Here is a 25,034-nt window from a genome sequence, read left to right as displayed (position 1 = left end):
GTCAGAGAACACATGAGTCACACCTTGTGTTGTTACTTTAAACTTTGTTGGACCAATAAAGCCATACATGTAACCAAGTGTCTTCAGTTGTGGTCTCAATGCAAGGAAAGCTTTCCTGGTTTCCATAGTCTCCTTACTGAAATCTTGTGAGATGAAGATTTTGTGACCTTTCCACAGCACATGGTTATGTTTGCAGACGAAGGTAAGTATCTGCTCTGTGTGTTGGTATCTTAGCGGTTTGCACACAATCGCTCTCGGGCCCTTCTGTTCCTTAGTGATTAGTCCCTGTACTCTATGTGCCCTATCGAACTCCAGTGGCTGAGTGAAGGTTAGATTTGTGGCCTGTGTGAACCACTGCTCAAGGAAGGATATGCATGAGTCATGGGATTCCTCTGATTTTTCGGCATACCAAAAATTCTTAGGTTCCCCCTTCTATTTCTATCCTCCAATTCCGCAACTTTCCTCACAAGATGATCCGAGCATAAGGAGAGATTCTTGATGGCTCCACATGTTCTATTTTCGAAGTCTTCCAATTTACTTATCCTGCTCTCGGACTCCGTTAGTCTCGAGTTGATGAATTTGATATCCTGGCGGATTGCAACAACCTCCTCTTTGGTGGATTTGGCCAAGTCCCTAACTTCTTCCAGTCTGCTCAGAATTGTCTCCATAGCTTCTGCCATTCCTTTATTCCCTTTGACTGGCGTCGGTGGGTCAGATTTCAGGCGTTGAGAGTTTTTACCATTTTCCTTGTCCCCCATTCTTAAGTTTTTTACAGCGATTTGCTGTGGTATAGCCGCCGACTATGGAGTCTAATGATTGGACTAATCTGAGGCCCTGTTGTAAAACTGACCATCAGTGTACGCCACCGAGCTCACTTAGATCACAGTAGTTGTCCTATAATTATCCTGGTATTACCTTGATGTTCACCAACCTCACAGCGCTGGGACTGAGTTGTGTTGTGACAGTGCAGGGCAGCACATTAGATACTTCTCCTGCCTTATTCCGGTGGTCGTGAGTAGTGAAAAGCGATTTACTGATGCAAAGTTATGTATGCATTACCAGCATATTAGCTGCAGACCTCCCCATGAACACTCATCGGCAGGAGCCGCCATTTTGTACATCGCGTATGTTTACTCCTTGTAAATATCAATTGCAAATGGCTGCCGCAAAGGTTCAACCAGCATAACACACAATGCTACAGTTTTTGTCTACATGTGGATGTTTCAGGTCACCAGAGTCTTAAAGTCTTTATAGATCTTCTCAATTCTTCTCAATTCTGCTCTGACATTACAACACAAGTTAGGCTCTGTGGGCGCTTATAGCAGTTGATAGGCACTTAACTTGTCTTATGAATGATTGCAGCGTTATATTCAAAAATGTGCCTGAACGGGAGGTTTAATTGCCTGCACACAGTTCCTCATATTCATATCAGAGAGCACAATAATGATCACGGCATCAGAGCGCAGGGTGACTCAAGCGCGATGTCAGACGCGCTGGGGAACCGCCATTTTAAACAGTTAATTATTGCACTCTAACAGATAATGATTGCAGCGTTATGTTAAAAAATGTGCCTGAACAGGAGGTTTAATTGCCTGCACACACTCCTCATATTCAAAATCATAGGCCAAAATAATAATCACGGTATCAGAGCAGCAGGGTGACTTAAGCGCGATGTCAGGCGCGCTGGGGAGCCGCCATTTCAAACAATTAATTCCCGCAGCGCTTTCCTCCACATTTGCACGTTCTCCAACAGCCTCACCGCAAGATCCGTTTACTCACGACTCTGTTGCTGCAGCGTGTGGGTCCATAGCCGTGCTTCGCTTTGGACGGGCATTTCCAGCCAGTGTGTTGTGACGCGACCGGACCTCCGGGAGACCGCGTGGTTGTATCCGGGAGCGGGCTCCGTCATGCAGCGTAGTTTCCTCCGGTCAGGGCAAAACGGTCAATTAACTCCTGTTTCCTCGGGCGGATCTGGCTCAAACTTTCCTCATCGTCAGGTCTGGTGTTCCGACAGCCAGGCACCCGTTTTGGCCAGGAATAGAGTCGGATTGCAGCCCTCTTCAGTGCAATTAGTCACAGCCGCTTGGAGAAGGACAGAATTACGCCGCCATTTCTCCGGTTTTTAAAGTTGTTAGTTTGGGCCAAGTGGCTCTCCGAGTGCTGTTACAGTATTAAAAAACGGACGAATCTGCGGAGTCTATTGCAGCACTTATTGATTGGTTAGATACTATTTATCCTTCTTTTTTTTTCTTCTTTTTTTTATTGAAGTTGTATTCAGATTTATGCAGCATAAATCATAAAATAAAGATATCGCAACAAAGTAAAATTACATTTGTTTTCAATTTAAAGTAATATCAAACTAATTTACTCAAAATAACACCCCCAAATTTGATCTAATTTTCTAATACACCCAACTCTTTGAGCGTACAACAGTTCGCTTTTCCGAACCCTTTTCATTTTTTCCAACCATTCCTGCAACGTCGGGACATAGGTTGAAAGCTAATTCTGCAATAATAAAGATCTAGCAACGGCCATTATAATATAAATCAATTTTGCCAAGTGACTTGAAAATGTACATTCAGGATCATAACCAAATAATAACATTGTTGCATTGCATGGAACTGATAGCATACAATAAGTTTTTAAAAAACCAATAATTTCTTCCCAAAAATGCTTAATTTTAGGACAAAACGCCATAATATGTGACCAATTAGCTTGTTCGCAATTGCAATGTCTAAAACAAATAGCAGACGCATTGTTATACATTTTAGCAATTATTACTGGTGTACGATATAATAGCCATTTGCTAAAATACAACATCCGGCGCCAATTGGCACCACGCAGTACACAGAAATTAAACTGATTAATAGTTTTCCATATTTCCGGTGACAATATTAAATTTTCCTGAGTGTACCATTTACGGATAGCTTTAGAAGTCAACTCTACCTCCCGACTTTGTATCAGACACGGTTTCCATGCTCCACGTTTCTTCTCCAAGTTATTAACAAAAAGATCTAATACAAGAGTAGAAGTATAATTCGAAATGGTGCCGGGATCTAATTGCGCCAACATAGGATAAATTAAATTAGTATAGGAACCAATTAGCAAAAAATTGACAAAAATTCGACCTGACATCTCATGGACAGAGAGCCAAGTCCCGCTGACCAAAAAATCAGCTAATGTTGTAAACCCTGCCCGGCCCCAATTTTCTATAACAATGGGATCGATTTTAATCCTTAAAAAGGAAAACACGCCAATTAAAGGAGTTAGTAAATGAAAGGGAGGAAGTGAATATCTCTTGAGCATTGCATCACGTCGTTTAAAAAAACAGTTTAGGATTTTATACCGCACAAATTTGGGTGATTTCGGGACAGACAAAGGGGATGGAATTTGAATTTCTAAACATATCAAATCAAAGAAAAAATTTATAAAAACAACCAGTTGCTGCATTTACATTCTTAAATCTCTCCAAGTACTGCGCGAAGTAAGCATAGTAATAATCTTTCAAATTTGGTAGGGAAAGACCGCCATATTCAGTTTCTGCAGTTAAAGTCCGTATGTCTAATCTGGGTGTTTTTTTCGCCCAAATAAATTTGGAAAACAGATTCTATTTTAGAAAAAAAAGTACCAGGCAAATAGACTGGAATTGATGCGAACAAAAAGTTAAAAAGAGGAAGGATTGACATTTGAATTCAATTGATACGGCCGAGAATAGTTAAAGGCAGGGGGTCCCAACGAGCAAACATTGATTGAACTTTTTTTATTAATGGAACGAAGTTGAGTGTATATAAATCCAGAATATTGGAAGAGAACAGAATCCCCAGATATCTTTTTGGTTTTGAGTTAATACAACCTTGCAAATCTTTGTGTTAAACTGGGTCTGCACCCCCACAGACCAAAATTTCTGTCTTTTTTTTGTTAATTCGATAACCTCCCAGAGATTCAAACTCTTCAAAAATTTGAAAAATATAAGTCTGTGATTCCAAATCAGGTTTAATAAGTAACATAATATCATCTGCATAGAGTTTGATTTTGGCCATGGAGGTAACTGGTGATGTGATCTGAAAACAATTCCTGATAGCAATGGTTAACGGTTCGATAAAAAAAGCAAAAAGAATGGGTGAAGGGGGGGAGGGGAAAATGGGTGAAGGTGGGAGGGGAAAAAAATGGAAAAACTGAGGTTGTTTTCAGTAGATTTGAATGTGGTAAGAACTTACATTTTTGGTACTCTGGTAGATATTTTAGAATATATATTTGCGTAAATTAAGTTGTTTTGAGATTAAAACTTTTGTATTTCTTTCTGCAATTAATTATGCTCCATGTCGTTTAATACGGGGTTGAAATTGGTATCCTTTAATGTGAATGGTCTGAATAACGCTAGAAAAATGCGGGCAATAGAGTCCTGGATTAGAACTGAAAATCCAACAGTGATCATGTTACAGGAGACTCATATTGCTGTTTCTAAAAAAGAGGATTTCAAGATGTTTAAAACGTAGGCTTCTTTCCGGGGCTTATCGTGCGCCATGGGTTCACAACGAGGTGTCGCTCTATTTTTAAATAAAGATTTAGAGACTGAAAATGATTCTTCAGGTCGTTGGTGATGGGTTTCATGTAAAGTTAAAAACCATCACTCTTTAATTACTTTTGTTTGCTTCTATGCCCCTATAGAGGATAATCCCCAGATTTATGATGCTCTGTTTCAATCTCTTCTATTGGTAGGTGGAGATATCATTATAGGTGGCGTTTTCAATATACTCATGAACCCTAATTTAGACTCCACATCATCTCTTAAGAGGCAGTCTAAGCCTAGATCCCTTAAGACTATTCTAAATTATATATCTTTCCTTGGTTTGTGTGACCCATGGCGTGTGAGAAACCCTCTGAAAATGGAGTATACCTGCTGGTCAGGAAGGTTTAAATCCTCATCTCGCATAGATTTTTTTCTAACTTCTAGACAGCTTAAATTTAGTTCTCAGAGATTTTACCATAATGGCTTTTCAGACCATGCCATGGTAGTGATTAATTTTGATTATGCGGAGATTACTAAGGTTTCGAAAAGATGGATGTTTAATAAAATTTATCCACAGAATATGAATTGGATATCGGCATTAAAGCTGGAGATAGCAGAGTACATTAACCGAAATTAGGCACGGCCCCACTTCATGTTATCTGGGATTCGTTAAAGGCTTTTTTACGGGGTATTCTTATTAGTAAAGATGAGGCTGAGTGGTACGTTGTGATAAGTAAAAGGAACTATTTGCATCAAAAAATTCAGGATTTAACATTAAGCTATCATCGTCAACCAAATTATGCAGTTGTAAATCAATTGAGGGGAGCTAAACAAGCGCTTAGCGCTCATTACTATGAGCAAAGTGAAATGGTATTTCGGAAACAATCACAAAAAGTGTACGAAGAGAGTAACTTTTTAGGGAAATTTTTAGCCTGGCAAGTAAAAGAACAGGCGGCTTCAAATTTGATCCATTCCTTAAAAGACCCTCTTACTCATATCGATACATTTGACCAGGCTGAAATAAATACTATTATGCTTAAACATTATGATAGTATTTACTCTATAAAACATATTTTTGATCATCAAAAATTATCAGAGTTTTTAGACCGACATGAAATTCCAAGTTTATCCCTCGAAGATCAGCGGTATATGCAAAGAACTTTTTCTAAAGCAGAATTGGAAGAAGTTGTAAAAAACCTTCCATTAGGTAAGGCTTGTGGTCCCGACGGCATCCCTTCAGAATTCTTTAAAGTTTTCTTTAGTTCTTTCAGTGACTTCTTTTTGTTATTGTTGAACTCAATGCTGGAAGGAGGGCAAGTCCCGGAATCCTTCCATGAAAGTACAGTCATTAGTTTTTTTAAAAAAGGGAAAGAATCCAAAGATCCGAAGATCCGAACTCTTACAGGCCAATTACTTTATTAAACTCAGATTATAAAATAACTACTAAGCTGCTCTCACTCCGTCTTAATGATCATACGGCGGATTTGATCCATCCCGATCAAAACGGTTTTATAACAGGCAGACAATTATTTACTAATACACACTTTTTAGTTGAAGCATTAGATTACTTTGAAGCACGTGGGATACAGGCCTTGGTTTTACTTTTAGATGCAGAGAAAGCTTTTGATTTGGTGGTATGGGACACCCTTTTTCTTATTTTATCTAAGTTTGCCATTTCTCAACGCATCATCAATACGATAAAGAGTTTGTATGTGGGCGCTAGAGCAAACATAATTATTAATAAATCATTAGCAGGCTCAATCTTAGTACAACGTGGCACTAGGCAAGGCTGCCCTTTATCACTATTTATCCTTCTTGTATGCTTTCCAAGAAGTCGTTTTCTTTCCTTAAGCGGCCATTTGCAAAGGACTAGACTGATTCCCGTAATACTGTATTATATATACCTGCCCAGTAAAGCAAAAACAATAGATGTTTTAAAAACTAAAGCAGCTGACCCACAGATCTTTCTGCCCACTACACCTATTCTTTTATTCACCTGTTCTGGAGGAAATTATGTCGCCAGTACGGAAGAATGTCTTTTTCTGACTGCCGACACTATGACTGAATCAAGTTTGGAATCTTGTCTTAGTTATATTGAATCTTGTTCACCTGGCTTGCATTTCTTGATGACCCTAGTTGTAGCAGATTTTAATATTGTTGGTGTTTGAAATTTCTCACGAACTAATTCTCTAAAGCCAGGAACCAGAGGTCGATTAGGTCTTTGAGACGTTCTGGGTAGCAGTGTCTCCATGATGACAGAAACCACTGTTTGTAGGGCTTCCATTTGGGTGTTCAGTTTTGTTGCCCCTCTTATCAAGACATCTTGTAAAGTAAGTACATCATCAACAAGGGAAGTGCTAACTGGAGAAGCTGCTGGGGATGTTGGAGTCTAATAGGTATATGCAACTGTAGATTATGAGCTTACAATTGTAGGAGAGTACTAGACTACGTAGAGGTGTTTTTTGCAGAGCCAGTGTTACTGCTTGCAGTCTAAACAGACCATGAAACATGGACGTTGCTCTTGGTACCAATGTGGCAGGATGAGGAGGCTTCAAAGGAAAGGGAGACAACGCAGGCCTTGGTGGTAGAGGCTTTGGTGGTAATGTTTAAGATGCCTTGAACAGGGTCCTCTGCTGGGATTGAGAACCTTGGTGCTGGTAACAGATCTGTTTACTCCATGGGAATAGCCTCACGAGAATAAATGAAAAAAATAGATGCAGAAGACACTCTTGATGTCAATGCTCTGGGCAGGGACAGTCTCAAAATCGATTTTCCTCAACAATGACTTTATTGATATCGATCTCAACGTCATTCTTGATCTTGGCATTGATGTGCAGGGATGCTTCAACGCCAAACAGTGTTGTGGCACCGATAACTCAGAAGAGGTTATAGTTTCAGATGGCACCATAGGACTCAGTCCCTGAGGTGTCAATGCCAATGGTGCCGTCAAACTTCTTGAATGGGAACATATTGTTGCCGATTGTTTCGAATTCGACCAGTATTATAGGGAGTGGTGAGAACGTCTGGCATGGTGTCGATTAAGTTTTCTTTGCCTCCACTTTTCAAATCTTTCTCTTTGGGTGTCTTTTTAACAAGCCGGAATCTTTTCAGAAGATTTGTGCCCCTTCTCTGCTTTGTTTTTTCTGTTTCTTCCTCGCTACCTCTGCCCGGAGGTCTTCAATTTCCCTCCAAGCCTGATTCCTTCTCTATCTTTGAGGGCCCGCATTGATATTTTCTGACCGAACTGCCTGAGGGTATGATGCTGCGGTTTTCCTTCCACATAAAGGGCATTTCACGAACGAGAGATGGCAAGTTCAGTGAAAAATTCCCATCAAATAAGAAGTGGTACTACTATAGGCACAGAACCCCTGCAGATGTCCAGTTTGATAGAAAAAAAAACACATTTGAAGACAGTTTGTGACAAAAAATGTGTGTTTAAACCCTAAAGTGTTCTGGGATCCTCTCAGCATGAGCATGAAAAAAGAAAAGAATGTGAAATAAACTGCCAGTTCAGTGTATACTGGGACAGATAAGATTCTGGTTTCTCAAGGATAAAGTGACTTTTTTTTAGCTATTCCACTCTATGACCTGACAAACAATCTTTCCCTGCATTTTTCTCTATCACAAAGGGAAGGGTAAAAAGTTGTTTACGATAATGTGACTCATGCCTTCACCTACGTGCATTAGCGTGGTCTTCAAATAGTTTATAATGGGATATTTTCCCTCTTAGAAAAGCTACCGATAGGTCCCCAGCTCTCCATAAGTAGCACTTCTGACCAGTGGTCACTCCTCTGCTAAGGGGGAGGAGCATCGCCCCACTGACAGGAGGAGCAAAGAAAGGAAAAAATAAATGAAACAGTGTTATTATCATTTTATTTTTCCGTCCTGCTGCGGCAGTGTATGGGGGGTGGGCGGGGCGGAGCTGCAGGGGAGGAGTGGTAGACACTCCTGTGCGCAATGACTGTTTGGTCAGCCCTCTCGGGCCGTCCAAAACAGTTATGAGCACTCCCCTCTTCTCCGTACAGTCTGCATTGCAGCTTGCATGGAGAACATGCCCACACCGACACGGCGCTCAGACCAATCACAACGCTCCTTTGGAGCATTGTGATTGGCTTAGGGGTGGGAGCCTGGCTGTCTGCATCCTGTTCCGACCTGGAGTCGGATACAGGTAGCGGGAGAAAAGATGCGAAACCTGGCAGCAGCAGCAAGGTAAGTTTTCTTTTCTTTTTTTAAGCCTCCTGCCTCCCACCAGCACTTATCCCCCCTGCGGCGCCCCCAGTCGCGAACTGTGGCGGCTGCCCCTGCTCCTGTGTGCAGCCCAGCCTTCTAAATCAGAAGCTTTTGTTTTATTCCATTAATACATGTGTACAAAATGTTTGAGCATATAGTTGAGATGTAAAAGTGTGCATTTCCAAAACCCATAAACTGATGTTTGGAGAAAAATGGTTGAATTTCCAAAATATATTTAGAACTAATCTTTGAGTGAGAAATGAGGCAGCTTTGGGCATATTACTAATATTGTTATCTTGGTGTCAGAGGCATTCCACCTATGGCTGTCACGTATTGCCCATGTACAGGCATTCCATATTGACGACCTTTTTAGGTCTCGCTGGTGTTAGCAGCGTGAAGCGCTGCTCCATCGAAAGACCTATTGTTGTGGGTTTGCCGGGAATGGGGCACAGGGGGCGGTTACGTGCTTTACCTCGGCGATTTCATCTCGAGGACGCGCTTCTGCAATCGGGCTTCCATGACGTGCGCAGACTCTCCAGGGCGCTGCAGATCTGTTTTTGCGATCGTGCCTAATGACTTCCGTGTCTCGTTTTTTTTTAGGCAAGTTGCACGCGCTTTTTAGGTCTCGCTGGTGTTAGCAGCGCATTGCGCTGCTCCAGCGAAAGACCTATTGTCGTGGGTTTTCTGGGAATGGCTGACAGGGGATGGTTACGCGCATTACCTCTCCGATTTCGCCTCAAGGACGCGCTTCTGCTGGCGGGCTGACTCTCCTGGGTGCTCGCGCTCACACACGGGCTTACACACACACACACACGCTTACACACACACACACACGCGCACGCGCACACACACATGCGCTTACACACACGCAGGCACACACACACACACACCCACAGGCACACACACACGCAGGCACACACACACGCAGGCACACACACACACGCAGGCACACACAGACACGCAGGCACACACACGCAGGCACACATCCCCTTCCCCCCCCCACTCACCGGGCTCTTTCCTTGTGTTCCTCTCTCCCTCGGCAGCAGCCCAGCGGGTCAGGCTCAGCAGCAGGCGGGGCTCTCCACGAGCACGGGAGCCCCGGTAGCTCACACACCAACTTCCGGCTGGCTTCACAGGAGCAAGGGGTAGGCTCCCGTCTGTTTCCTGCCTTTTTTGCGGCCCGCCCCCGACCCAACACAAGTTGCCTGGCTTCCTGTTCGAGCTCGGCTGCGGCGGTGAGTTTCACAATACCTGGCTATTTTATTTAATACAATGCCGTTAATGCTTGTTTTAGAGGTAGTCGCACACTTTCAAATTGTTTTCTCTGGCGAATAGGATTGTTAACATCCTAGTTCATACTATTGCAAGTTACACCATTAGGAATCAGAGACGTCATTTTTGGTTGTGAGATTAAAAATAAAAGAAGTTAAATGTTTAGAAACTGTGCTACTTTGGAAAATGCCTGGGTTGGTATATATTTCATGCGTTTTTCGAGGCTGCAACTGCCTGAGGTCTTGCATACACCCCCCTCGCCCAGCAGATGATGCTGTTTTGCATCGAACTGACTGTTTTGTTGGAATATGAGGTGTAACAGCATGACCAGCTGTGAAAAGGAGCGAGGCAGGATATTCTGTAATTATTGGAAAGGTGAAGGGCTGCGACGAAACTCAGCGAAATCCTCTTTTTCTGTTCTAAGATCAGGGCTTTAAGTGGACCGGGTCCTGTCGTTCCAAAAAGAAGGTGCTGGGACGGGTCCCTAACAGGCATTGTTGCCCTCTCCCTTAGGGTGCAAAAAAAATCTTGTCTGCAGCAATGCCACCTTTCACTGCCTTTCATGTTCCGTCAAAAAGACTCATTGTTTTTTCACTGACTCATAATTTCAGAACTGAAGTGGTTTCAATATTATGTACATCAAAGCCATAGTTCTTGCTTATTTAGCTTATGCAACTAACAACCATTGACAACGCCAAGAGTCCTGGTTTGTTTTAGGTGTAAAATGTTACTTGTATTATATAAGTGGGTGCACAGACAAACAGCAAAATACCAGTCGGGCGGCACACTATACGTGTTTATAAGCCACGCCCTAATTACAAAGAACACAACCCCTTTTCGAGACCCCAAGTTTTTTCAGCCCACTTAAAGCCCCATCTAAGAAACTGTATGGAACGAAGCAGCATCATTCATTAAAGCATCATCAATATCACTTTGCGGCATGTATAGATGTGGTTAGTTTATAGCTCGAACCTAACCAAAAAGCAGAGGAGGGCCGTACATGGTCTGAGGAAAAGATAGTCAATGAGTGAGTGGAGGCGAAGCTGGCTTTCGTGAGACAAGATAAACTATTTACTATCTTGTGATGTATTGAAGTATGCACAGAAACAAGTACATCTATGCATATTAGGACGGAGATATGCAACGTATATGTATGTGATGGCAGAAAATGAAGATGCAGTGTATAGTGGTGTGGCTCACTGGTTAGAGGCGGCAGACCCGGAAGCAGAGGACGGCCCGGGACCAGGGTTCAATCCCCGAGGCGGCAGGGTCGTGAAACAGGGTCAGCGGACTCGATAATTCTCGCCTCGGTGCCTACTCTAACCAAGGATCACACTCGGCAATTCTGGGCATTAGCTTGCCTCATTTGCACAACGGCCCCCCACAAACGCCGGGGATGCCTGGTTTCACCTTGGAGATACCCAGGAGGGAACATCTCCCAGGGAAAGCCAGGACGGGTTCCCCAGCGGTATATAGCGCCAGGACGTCTCCGGGTAGCAGTGCGCTTTACAAGACACACACATTACATTTACTTTTACATATAGAGATTGATAGACAAATTGTTTGTGATACCACAGATGCCTAGATACCATATAAATGTGATTCTTGAAGAAAGTTGGAGATGAGGAACCCACCACCTTCGCACAAGCCACTGCGGGGGCCCTCGGGATATACCACAGGTGTGAGTGTGCATATGTCATAGGAAGGAAGATCTGTGTGACAGTAGGCTAGTTTAATAACTTTTTTTTTCTGAAACTAAAGTATCCGACCAAACATATATATCACACTGGATGTGCAAAGAGCGAGCCTGGCTAAAGGTTAAACCATGAACTGACAGGAGCGCAAACGACGTTCTTTAAGAGTTTTTGGAAGCATGTGAAGATTTTGGGCTGGGAATTGCTTCTCCCATAGTGGGTCAGGTGACGTACGAATCCCGTCTTCCCGTTGACAGTCCCAGTGGCATGGGCTCAACCAAGCACTTGCAATGCAGTAGGTATCGCAATTGCGAGATTTTGAGCTATTGGTATTATAAGTGACAATGCCTTTTATTTATGTATTTAAAAAACAACACATAAATAAAAGCCATTGTCATTTACAATGCCAATAGGTCAAAGTTTCTAAAATGCGAGACCTATTGCATTGCAAATGCTTGTTTAAATATTTACTAGCAACCATTCCTGTGAGAGATCACTGCCGGTATCTCTGTATATGGTGGCCACTGATGTAATCTTGTCTATTATGGTCATTTTGTAACACTTTATTAACACTAGATTGTGATGATTTTCACCGGAAGCAAGTACCTCTTATTACAGAAAAGGTCGGAGACCCCTGGTCTATATACTAGAGGAGGTGCCACCAGACTATTTATCAACGAGGTACCTACCTCCAAAGAAAGATTGATATACATATTTGAAACTACTTGTATATAATAGAAGTGTTCCGGGGCCCCTACGCATAGGTAGAATATTCTTCGTTTATAACTTCAGTGAGTATCCTGCGATGCAGAAATACTGATTCCAAGAGCATCAATGTGCAACAGAAATGTATGCTGACAATGTCATTTCTTTTGACTGGTTAACACTCTAAAACAGCATTAAAAGATGACTGTTGTCCAGTCAATCAATCAATTCAATCTTTATTTCGTTGCGTTGCAACATAAAAGATAACAATAAAATACAGTTCATAATAAAATATACAACAATATAACATTCATTATAAGGGCTCCCTTCTACATTTCATCAATTTTAACACGTTAGCTAGTATTTCATCGATAAAGCACATGATTTATACTTCAGTTTGACACAGTATCAATACATATTAAAATGTTTTAAAAAGAGTAGAAAAGTTAAAAAAACATTAAACATTAGATTGAGTTTACAACCAGGATTAAGATACAATGCATTGGCTTTGTTCATGGTTCCGGGGAGTATGAGTAACAACTTTCTTAGTTTAAAAAGAAAGAGATAATTTCCTTCTGACAAAATAAGTGGACAATAGAAATTTGCTAATGCCGAACACAATAACTTGACTGGTGTCCATACTTAGGATTCTGCCAGCTTCCCTGTGGGAAGTAGAGCCAATGTTGCGGCACAAGGGGACTATCCACTTTTTCCTAGCTTTATCATAACTAGGACAAAAAAACAATATGTGGAAAATGTCCTCCCTTTGGTTATTGGTGCACAGGGTACAATGTTCTTTGTCAGTCTTCCCCCATCTTTTCTCAGTTACTTTTATCCTCAACGTTCCATACCTAAATTTTAGATATAAAGATTTTGCCAGTGGAGGTTGAATTTCATCTAGAAATTGTTCGAATAGAGCCTCATTTTTTGCCATAAGAAATTTTTCAGTAAGGGGGCCATGGGTTCTTGAATACACAGATTCATAATTCACAAATGACCAGAAGCTTAATTTAACAATTTTTTTGGAATTTAGGTTTAGAGATTCAGGCTCGTTCCAGAAGTGTAATAATCCGAGCTTGGTAAGCCAGTTTTTTACATGCTTGAACCAAAAGATCTTGTTATCTCTATCCAGCTCTAATACTTCCTTCAGCCCATTTATGTAGTCAGATAGTTCCAAGGTTGTCCATAATCTGACCCACATCAGCAATGGTCTCAGTGCAGTGTGGTAATCTGTGTGTTTGATGTTAAGATCTAGGAATAGGGGTAACAGGGGAGTGTTGATTGGGACTTTTAATAAACCTCTGACAAATTTGTTTTCCAATACTTCAAAAGATTTTTTACATACTGGTCCCCAAATTTCTGACCCATACAAGGAGGCAGATTGTACCTTGTATCTAAAGAGCTCTATCGCGGGAGTAACTGCTTTATTCACACTTTTGTTATATCTCTGTGTTATTGGGAAGCAGTTTTGTTTAAACACCAATTTAGATTTTTCCAATTGTGGGCCCCATCCCATTGCAGAGTCCATCAAGACCCCCAGGTAGGTAAAACTGTGCTCGTAATCTAATCTTTGCCCATTTAACATTAAGTTCTTTTTAAAGGTTTTATGCGGGTTCAGTGCCATATATTTTGTTTTTTTTATATTAATTTCTAATCCTTTATTGATACAGTACTGTTGGAACCTGTCTAATAGGATCTGTAGTCCACGTGGCGTTTGTGATATTAGGATTGTATCATCCGCGAAGAGGAGGGACGCAACTCGTTCCCCTCCCAGTTGAGGAGAATCATTATCGCAATTTTCCATGTAGGTTGCAATGTCGTTTACATAAAGGGAGAATAGAGTAGGGGCCAGGACACAGCCTTGTCGCACTCCCCTTTTTATCGGGATCGGGTCTGTGAGTTCCCCATTTGGGCCCCATCTAACCTTAGCGTAATTCTGTTGTCCAGTCTCATCTCACCAGGATCTTCAAAATGCTTTAATTCTGAGGATTTGTATCCCTCTTGGAATTAGGTCAATGCCATCATTTGTACTGAAGGCGACATATAAATAAGAAAACAAATGTAACAGAAGATGCAGTAAAAACATAACTCAATGTCCAACAGGGCACGGAACTCACCAATCCTTCTGAGAAACATTTAGGAGGAATACTTCTCCGATATTTTCTTTATACGGTGGACAAATGCATTTACACCGAACATCTTCAGAGTTCTGCAATGGAAACATTGACTCAGTGTTATGTGATTTCTAGCGCACCCCATCTCGTATGGTAACGTGAAACATAATATTTATTTTTTAAAGCAGGAACAGACCGAGAATTTGATACAATGCACATGATTATTCCTTACAATCTCTTGCTTTCATACTTATCCTAGCGCTTGGACGCCCCCGGGCAGCAATTCGCGTTCTATAAATCCACATACAAATACACAAATACAAATCCTTCACTGTGATGACATCATAAAATTCACAGTGGTCATAAACCATTGTTACTTTACATTGCAAATCGAATTCAGAAGGCGACGTCCCTAACACACCCCCTCCCAACATCCCCTTCCTCCTTTATGAGCAGGGGCCCTGCTCATAAAATACGCTGGACTATAGAACTAAAACCCAACAACGGAGTTTTCTTTCTCAGTTTATCAGGGCTCCCAGAAGTTCGCAGGGCTGGAGGGAAAGGTCAGCTGGGTTGCTGGCGGCCAATGGGCAGTACTTTGAGTATGACTGGTTTAACTGATATTTTATAATGAATTTATTAAACTAAAGTTTTTTGCCCAAAAAACGTTTCAAGTAAGGGTTGCCCAGAACAAACAATACCAAGTTCCCTCGATTAATTTCGGTATCTGGAACCGTTGTCAGACATCTGTAAATTGAGGTGCTGAAGACACACTGCAGTGTAGTTCAATAACTATCTTGCATAAAACTGCATCCGTATGAGTTGTGCTCTTTGCAAACAAGAGATGTTCAATGTGGACATTGACCACATTGCAGTGGTAAGTATGATCCCAGAGTCAGTCAGCCATCTCACATATTCTTTTTAAACAAATAATGATGCCATTTTTCAACATCCTTAAACTGTTTTTCCTGCAAAAGAATTTCCAAGAAATTTCAGATGGACTGATTAATTCGAAAGAGATAGTTCTTAAGGAACTTGCTATTCAAAAGTATAAGAAGGCACACCAGGAGTGGTCCAAGATGACATCTTGCCTCAATATGTACTAAACTGTAACTTGCTTTTGCAAAACAACGTCTCTAATACATATTCTATCTTGGTCCAAACATTTATTAGTGGTGATAATGGAGGAAAAAAACAGATTTGCAGTCTATCTCCATTTTCCTAAATATTTTAGGCTAAAAATGGCAAGGTTTCGTTAAAATCAGAAAACATAGGAGTGCAATATTGACATCTTAAAGAATAAAGTTATGCCTATTATAGAAAACTGAACGTATTTTCCTCTCTCTATGGAGTTGGCAATTTCTTTGATCAATGGGAGATAATTAAGCTTGTATAACTGTTATACGTTCTGTGACCCAACAACCACGATATCTCTTTGGGTACAATGATTTGATCACTTCAAATGTTGGGGATAGGACATCAAGACAGTAAAACTTCTGTTTTATCAGCATTCACTTTGTAGCCTCCCACGTTAGTAAAATGTGGCTAAGCTTTAAAACAGGTCTACATTCAATCAATTAGTCTTTTGGTATACTGCATTGTCTGCATACAATTTTAGTTTTGCAATCCCAAAGATTGGAGATGCAATCTGTGGCTCACCTCTCAAGGTGATGGCCAGAGGTTCTATAAAGACTGTGAATAATATTGGTGTAACAGGGCAACCTTGACAGGTGCGGTTTGTGACTTCAATAGCACTTGCTATCTCAGAATACAGCAAAACCACGGCAAAAGACCCCGTATAAAGTGACCTAATTAATAATGTGAGCTAAGTGGAGATTCACATCTTTTTCAAAAATTGTGGGAAGATCAAATGCTTTCCACACATCAAGTAATGTAATTAAGGCTCAAGTTATTTAAGTGGGAAACAGGTCTGCTTATAATGCGTTACAGTACTGTTGGCAACATTTACAATTGGGGTAAACTAACTTTAATCAGAATGACTCACGATGCACGAAAAAGGACTCAACCGATTTGCCACAGCTTTTGCCAAGATCTTATAGTTAACTATTTGATAATCTGATCAGCCTGAATGAAGCAGGTCGGTTGGGGGTTTAGCTGGTTTTAGAAAGCGGATTAGAGTACCTGCCTTGGAAGAGGGTAGAGCCTGAGCAACTGATACCATATTATTACACTCTTTGGTTACAGTTTACACCAGTGAGTAATGTTTTAAATCAGGTAGTAATAGTTTATGCAACTGAGATTAAATTAAAACCAATTTAAAGCAGGACTTATCTTACTCGATTTCGGATTGTTCGTTCAGAGAAGGAGCTGTTGGTGGCAAAGACAGCAGGTGACAAGTGATTAATGTCTTTTATGAGAAAACACCAGCTGCATCACAACATCATAAAGTAGTTTGTATGGCTTCAGGTGTAAGAGTGTTTATACTGACAATAGACGGAAGAGCTGCCATGGTGAACAGAGGGTGATTTATTTCTGAAGCTATGGGTTAGTAAATCTTTCGATCCTCCCTTTTACAAGCCTTGAATTTTCAATCTTACTAAACTGACCAGGGAGTGGTGCACTGAATTTCTGCAACAACAAACGAACACACCCAAAAAAAAAAAAAAATCATAGTAGACTCTCGGACCCCACGGCTGAGATCTTCCAACTTGATCTTCCAACTAAAAACAAAACAAAAATGTCCCCTTCTGCCACACTTATGATTTCCACTGGACCTCTTGTTGCAGTTGCAGAGGACATGTGAAGATGAAACAGACCCTGGTGAACACTACCGCCCAGGGGTAGGCTCACAAAGCACAGGAACGTTCTCTCTCATCAGAGGGACCTGATACAATGAATCGTAAGACTTGTAGTTGCAAAGAGAGGAATTACGTCCTGGATTCCCCTGAGTGTCTAGTTTAAAAAAATGTACAGGTTTGCTAGGTTTCCCTAGGTGCGGGCTGAGCTAGGGTCTCAAATACACAGTTAGGCACATTGTGGAAAAAGGGTCAGTTTTCACTGGAAAAACTTGGGCCGTTTCCTGTCAGGGGCACTAGGCCTACCCACACAAGAGAGGTACCATTTTTTATAGAAAGACTTGAGGGTATGCTGGCTGGGTGGATACCTGCAGATTTCAGAACTTGCCATCATGGGAAATGTGAGGAAAATTAGATTTGTTAACCTAGTTTGAGGTTTGTAAGGGATTCTCGATAACTGAACCAGGTCAGAGCCACACAAGTCACTCTATTCTGGATTCCACCTGGGTGTCCATTTTTCAAATGTACAGGTCTGCTATGTTTCCCTATTGGCTGAGCTAGGGTCCAAAATCCACAGCTAAGCACATTTTGAAAAAAGCGTCAGCTTTCATTGTAAAAATGTGATGTGTCCACATTGTATTCGGGCTTTTACCTAGCACAGGCACTAGGCGTACCCACACAAGTTAGGTACCATTTTATTGGGAGACTTAGGGGAACACAGAATAGTATTATTACCAATTGACTTACTATGCATTTCTGCCTTCCAAATGTAAGACAATGTGTATAAAAGAAGTCCTTTTGAAAAATGCCCTCTAGCATGGGTACCCACATATTTGGAGATATGCAAATAACCACCGCTTCTAGACTCCATATTTTGTTCCCATTTCGGAAATACATAGGTTTCCTTGATACCTATTTTTTACTCTTTATATTTTACTGAATGAATTGCTGGATACGGGTTACACAATGAAAAAACATTGCAAGGCTTATCTCAGTTATTGGCTCTGGATACTTTGTGTTCTTGGAAAACCTACACGTCCTATATATCCCCACCACCAGAAGGGTCCAGCGGACGTTACGGTATTATTAAAAAATCAGCCATACTTAGAAGTCACAGGTAATAACGCAGGCACAAATGGCTGTTTTTTACAACTCAATCTTAATATTTGTTTATTTCAACATTTAGTTTCTGCAGGAAAACCTTGAAAGGTCTACAAGAATGACCCCGTGCTGAATTCAGAATTCTGTCTCCTTTTCAGACATGTACAGCTTTCCAGGCTCCATTATTGGTTTCACACCCATTTCTACTACTAACTGGAAGGAGGTTGAAGGCACAAAAAAATAGGAAAAATAAGCTATGTCCCAGTAAAATGCCAAAACTCAAATTTTTGGTTTTCTGACCAACGTCTGTCTGTTCCTGAAAGATGGTTTGATGGTGATTTTAGCAACGCAAACCTTTGGTTGATACCATTTAGAGGGGAAAAACCAAAACGCTTTCTTCTGCAGCACTTTTTTCCAAATCTTCCACCCAAAAATAAAATGTTGCTATATTTTGGCAAATTTCTGAGTCCCCTCCAGGGGAATTCACAAACCCTGAGTACCTTTAGAATCTTCAGGATGTTGGAAGAAAAGGACTTACATTTTGCATGGATACCTTATGTGGACAAAAAGTTACAAGGGCTGAAGCGCTAACTACCCCCAAATAGCCAAACAAAAAAGCTTCGCATTGGGGGGTCAGAGGGGGGAGAGATCTAGCAGGGAAGGGGAAACATGAATTCCATACAACTGACAGAAAATAAAATGTTTACTTCTAAATGAATGCCCCTAAACAGAAAACAAATTCACCAGACAACTGTAAAAGCGATAAAGTTTCCAACATTGATTTCAAAATATATCTGTCATACTGATCTAATATATGTTACAAGCTATGTGTTTTGCTGAACAAATGAATATGTTAATTGTGTAAAACCATACAGTTCATTTAAAGTCAGAAACGTTTAAAAGGTATGTTTTCCCATGCAGTTTCATTAGGCATCTAGTCTAGCAATGCATTTCCTAGTAGGCTGGTAGTAGGTGAGAAGTTCTTTAGGTCTGACATGTATAAAAACATTCATATTTCCTAGGTGGCATAATAGTATTGTTTGCGGGAGGTTATCAAGGAAATGCCTGACAAGTTTCGAGAGAATGGAGCGCTGGACAGGTTCAACGAAAGGCACGTTTGAAAGATATATATTGTGCCACAGGGTCTCTAAGAAAAGCAGAGAGGTGTTTCTTATGTAAGCAGTGTAATCTAAAAATATTGATGCAGAAGGTTGAAGCGCAAACGCTGAGACAGACATGATCCTATTTTGAAAGGACGGAGGAGTATAGCTGTCAAGCACAGTAATACACATAGCAAGTTTAATTATGTTTATAAATTGTATTGTAATCACATTTATAGAGCGCTTACTACCTCTAACGAGGCAACAAAGCAATTTTTCGGCAAGTAGCACACTACTCCGGAACCCATAAAGGATTAGTGTTGAATTAGTATCGTGAAATATGAAAGTAATTTGAGTAGTAGATAGGTTAGTCAGTTATTTGGATTCAGAACGATAGCAGAAGGATAGAAGAGGAAAAAAGGTTTGTATTTATGTAGCGCTTGTTACCCCCAATAGGGTGTTGAAGCGCTTTTTTGGCGAGTAGCACACTACTCCGGAAACCCATAAAGGATTGCTGGTGAATTAGTGTAATGAAATATGAAAGTAATTTGAGTGGTGGATATGTTATTCAGTTATTTGGATTGAGAAGGGTAGTGGAGGGATAGGGGAGGAATAGGGGAGGGAAATAAGAGGGGAAAAAGTTTGCATCTATATTGCGCTTGTTACCCCAGATGGTGTTTTGAAGCACTTTTTTGGGGAGTAGCAGGCTAATCCAGAACCCCTAAAGGAGTAGTGGTGAATTAGAATAGTGAGATATGACATTTGAGAAGTGGACATGTTAGTCTGTTATTTTGATTGAAAAGGATAGTGAAGGTATAAAAGGGTGAAGGATTTAGACTTTGTTTGTTTTGGAGGTCATAGCAGTAGGAGGAGGCTTGGGATGAGTAAAAAGGGATGTGGAGGGGAAGAGTCAGAGGGAAGAGTTTAGAAAGGCTTCTTTTGGGTATTGGTATAGTAAAAGAGGTGTCAGATGATGCAAGGAGGGGTTGAGAAGGATCACAGTAGTGGTATGGGTTTTGGGATAAATGAGAGAGTGGATGTAAAGGATATATTGATAAAGGTATAGGGTGAGAAATAGGGTAGTGCATTGGGAAGAGTAGTAGAAAGAAGTTTGAGAGGAGTCAGAAAGTTGGGGTAGAAGATATATTAAGAGAGGTATAGGGTGAGAAATAGGGTAGTGCATTGGATGTGCTGAATTAGAAGAAATGAATAAGTATATAGATCCATAAGTACATGGAAAGTATAAAGATGCATAAAGGAGGTAGGTGTATATAAATTCAAGTTCGTGATAGAGGTATAGGATGAGAAATAGGGTAGTGCATTGAATATGCTTTTTTAGGAGAAAAGTGATAAATATATAGATCCAAGTACATGGAAGGTATATAGATGAATAAAGGATGCAAGTACATGTAGATTAAAGATGCATTAGATAAAATCTGGTTCTCAAGTGTTGTTGTACTTAACTAATTATTCTACATGGTTATATAAAGCAATACACAAAGATAGGCACATATCTATAGTACTAATAAATGCTTATATACAGAGGGATATGCTGTATATTTCTGTTTGCATATGGTGTTTATGTGGGAAAGAGCCGATTCTTGAGTAGTTTTCTGAAGATAAGGTGGTTGACCATGGATCTTATGTTGGGAGGGGGCGGGGGTGGTAAAGAGTTACACAGTTTGGCTGCTTGAACAGAGAAGGATGTGTCATCCATGTTTTTTTTCTTGTATCCTCGTATATTGAGGCGAGGTGCCACTCTAGAGCACAGCTTCCTTTGTTGAATGTGTTTGGTGGTTTTATTGAAGAATGGAATGGATTGGATTTGTAAAGCGCATGGCTACCTGGGGGCATCCCAGCACTGAATTGTGGACTGGCTAGTTTTCAGGAGTTCAGAGCAGCCCCATTCCATGTATCACTTTGTGGGTGATACAAAGCAGCTTGAACGTGGATCTTCTGGCAACAGGTAACCAATGCAGGGCTTTCAAGGCAGGTGAGACGTGTTCTTGCAGTTTGATATGAGACAGTAGTCTGAGGCATTGTTGTGTGGCGTTGATTTGTGTAGGTGGAATTATGTGGCATGGTGTGCAATTGTATTATGTGAATAGTAATTTGGTGTTTTGGGCTGTATTGGAATTGTGTGGAATGGCATTTTGTTTTGTGGCTTGGTATGCAGTGGAGTTTAAATATGTGGCGTGCGGTTGAATTTTGTGATATGATGTTGAATTCTGTGTTCGAAACTTAATATATGTGCTGTGGAGTAGAATTGTGCTGTGGAGGGGAATAATGTGGATTGGTGTTGAATTATGTGATGTTGAATGGATGGATGGACATACGCGCCCGAGTGGTACTAACCCTAGCAGATATTTGGCAGCCATTGGCAACCCCAGAACACGGCCTATCCCTGCTGACGAGGGGTGATACCCCGAAACACGTGTCCAGGGATGGCGAAGACCACAAAGATAGCAGAAGATCGAAAGACAATGCATCGCGAACACTTAACTACAATAACCAGAGTCCTTAGGGCCGACACCGCCGGTGTGTGAGTAGTGTGCGACCCCACCCCCATTTGTAACATTAAAGCTCCCTTGAGCAGTTGGCTGACGAGCCTGGGATCCCGCACCTACGCGCCTGAGTGGTACTAACCCTGGCAGATATTTGGCAGCCATCAGCAACCCCAGAACACGGCCTATCCCTGCTGACGAGTGGTGATACCCCGAAACACGTGTCCAGGGATGGCGAAGACTGCGAAGACAGCAGAAGATCGAAAGACAATGCATCGCGAACACTTAACTACAATAACCAGAGTCCTTAGGGGCGACACCGCCGGTGTGTGAGTAGTGTGTGACCCCACCCCCATTTGTAACATTAAAGCTCCCTTGAGCAGTTGGCTGACGAGCCTGAGATCCCGCACCTACGCACCTGAGTGGTACTAACCCTGGCAGATATTTGGCAGCCATTGGCAACCCCAGAACACGACCTATCCCTGCTGACGAGGGGTGATACCCTGAAACACGTGTCCAGGGATGGCGAAGACCGCAGAAGATCGAAAGACGATGCATCGCGAACACTTAACTACAATAACCAGAGTCCTTAGGGGCGACACCGCAGGTGTGTGAGTAGTGTGCAACCCCACCCCCATTTGTAACATTAAAGCTCCCTTGAGCAGTTAGCTGACGAGCCTGGGATCCCGCACCTACGCGCCTGAGTGGTACTAACCCTGGCAGATATTTGGCAGCCATCGGCAAACCCAGAACACGGCCTATCCCTGCTGACGAGGGGTGATACCCCGAAACACGTGTCCAGGGATGGCGAAGACCGCGAAGATAGCAGAAGATCGAAAGACGATGCATCGCGAACACTTAACTACAATAACCAGAGTCCTTAGGGCCGACACCGCCGGTGTGTGAGTAGTGTGCGACCCCACCCCCATTTGTAACATTAAAGCTCCCTTGAGCAGTTGGCTGACGAGCCTGGGATCCCGCACCTACGCGCCTGAGTGGTACTAACCCTGGCAGATATTTGGCAGCCATCTGCAACCCCAGAACATGGCCTATCCCTGCTGACGAGGGGTGATACCCCGAAACACGTGTCCAGGGATGGCGAAGACCGCGAAGATAGCAGAAGATCGAAAGACGATACATCGCGAACACTTAACTACAATAACCAGAGTCCTTAGGGGCGACACCGCCGGAGTGTGAGTAGTGTGCGACCCCACCCCCGTTTGTAAAATACGAGACCTATTTCATGTCAAAGAAGTGGCCGCCATTGTCACGGGCTGCTTGGAAAGTGAAAGCGCGCATTGCCACGCAGAATGTTGCAGGAAAGCATGTCGTGCCTGCAGTAGGAGAAATTCATTAAAAAAAACAGTGCTTACAGAGTAAATAAGTCGTACCATGTAACAGCAGAAGTAAAAGGGCCAGTCCTCATGGGAGGTTACAGATAAAGACAAGGCGGTACTAAGAAGGGACACAAGCCAATTAACGAATCAGAAGCTCTGCATTTACAAAGGACAATGACACAAGCCAATGACACATATGGGCGGAGCTTCAAGTCCATACTCTAATACAGTATGCCTGGCAGAGCAGCGCATGCACTGCTCAGGCCAGACCTAAAATTGTAGTGCCCGACTGGGTTCTGCACAAGCATGCTGCGGGCACCAGTGCAGTTTGCTGCGGTTGCTAGATTACACCTTGCCTTTAGAAGCAGAGTTACAGGTGTTTCAGTTTGAAATCCTTTACTGCGGTCAAGAAGTAAAAGAATCTTTGAGTAGGGATTGACTGAGTATCTTGTTTCAATCACTCGTCATCGGCCTGGAGTTGTGCACACTCAGTGGTATACGAGAAAAGCAGCAAATTGTTTAAATTACTTCTGTAGCTTTGGTTCGCTGTTGCCTTTCCATACATCACTGGCATTAGTGAAAGGGCTTAACCCTTTCGATGCTGATGACGAGCTCAGCTCGTCATGATGCACGGTTGAGCTGTGCTGATGACGAGCTGAGCTAGTCATGAACAATGGTGATCAAAGCTTTCCAGCACACAGGAAAAATATGCCTAGCAGCCAAGGTGTTAAGGATAAGCGCTGGTCCTTTACAGAGCTCTCTGTGGAAACACATGATCAAAGCTGGGCAGCTTCCGTGCCCGGCGAGAGGACTCTGGAAACAAGTTGTCAAGTTACCTAATTCCAGTAATTGATGGGATAAATGAAAAGCACAGCGCTGAAGTATCTTCTAATGATCAGTTTCTCGCCAGGACGTGAGCCTATGGGCACATAGGAGAGGTGATGAGGAGGCATCATGGATCAAACGCTGATTGTGAAACGATGACCTCTCCAATGACAGAGCCGTCGCTCGGGGACTCTGGGCGTATCACACGTGCAGAGAGCAGTGAGTTAAGTGAAATATGTATCCGCTTTTACTTTATTTTAACCCAGGTTGGCATCAATGGTATTTATTTTTGATGCAATGGATAACATTTAAAACATTTGGTATTGAGAGTATTTAAATAATCCAGTGTCTAGGCTTCGTTACAAAACAGACCGAGCAATCAAAACAGACCGTCTAGGGTGCATTTTGTGTGTTACAGTGAAACTGCTCTCCAGCTAATCTGGGAGCATCTCTGCGGCTTTTGTTATGCTGTACCTTAGGTAGGAAAAACCTTGGTTAGAATATTAGCTACTGTTCACTATAACGAAAAAGCAAACTGCGAGTACATGGCAAACAATTCTATGTTTTGATTACTGTCCAAACTATTTTAATCACAAGCAGGAGTTTTTCCAGGCTATGTGATGAGCTCATTGTGGGGTCAGCAGAAGGTTGTGATGGGATGACCACAAACTCAGTTATCAATTTTAAGGCATAACCAACTTGCAAGTAGTCAAAATAGATCCACCAAAGGTAAGACAATGTTGAGTTTTGGGCTACTGAAAGCAAAGGAGGTCACATCATTGGAAAGTTTGAGAGATTAGGTGGTAATGAGGCCATCTAAGTGTTTACTTGCTTTCAGTCTTTTAAGGTACATCAGCACATTTGAGACTGTATGAAATACCAAAAA

The 25,034-nt window shown here is 41.9% G+C and overlaps 1 protein-coding gene across 1 annotated transcript in view; it reads right to left on the bottom strand.

Moving 5' to 3' along the window:
* TMEM9B (TMEM9 domain family member B) overlaps positions 1–25,034 on the bottom strand; it is a 215,391-nt gene that overhangs the window by 176,492 nt on the left and 13,865 nt on the right. Inside the window, exon 2 of the mRNA XM_086955991.1 lies at positions 14,529–14,620. Coding sequence (XP_086812117.1) covers positions 14,529–14,620 — 92 coding nt within the window. The remainder of the gene's footprint in view (positions 1–14,528; positions 14,621–25,034) is intronic.

This window comes from Lissotriton vulgaris, chromosome 2_1 (assembly GCF_964263255.1).
Source record: "Lissotriton vulgaris chromosome 2_1, aLisVul1.2, whole genome shotgun sequence".
Taxonomy (NCBI): domain Eukaryota; kingdom Metazoa; phylum Chordata; class Amphibia; order Caudata; family Salamandridae; genus Lissotriton; species Lissotriton vulgaris.
Note: the sequence above shows the minus strand (reverse complement) of the source record. Positions and strands in the feature narration are given on the sequence as shown.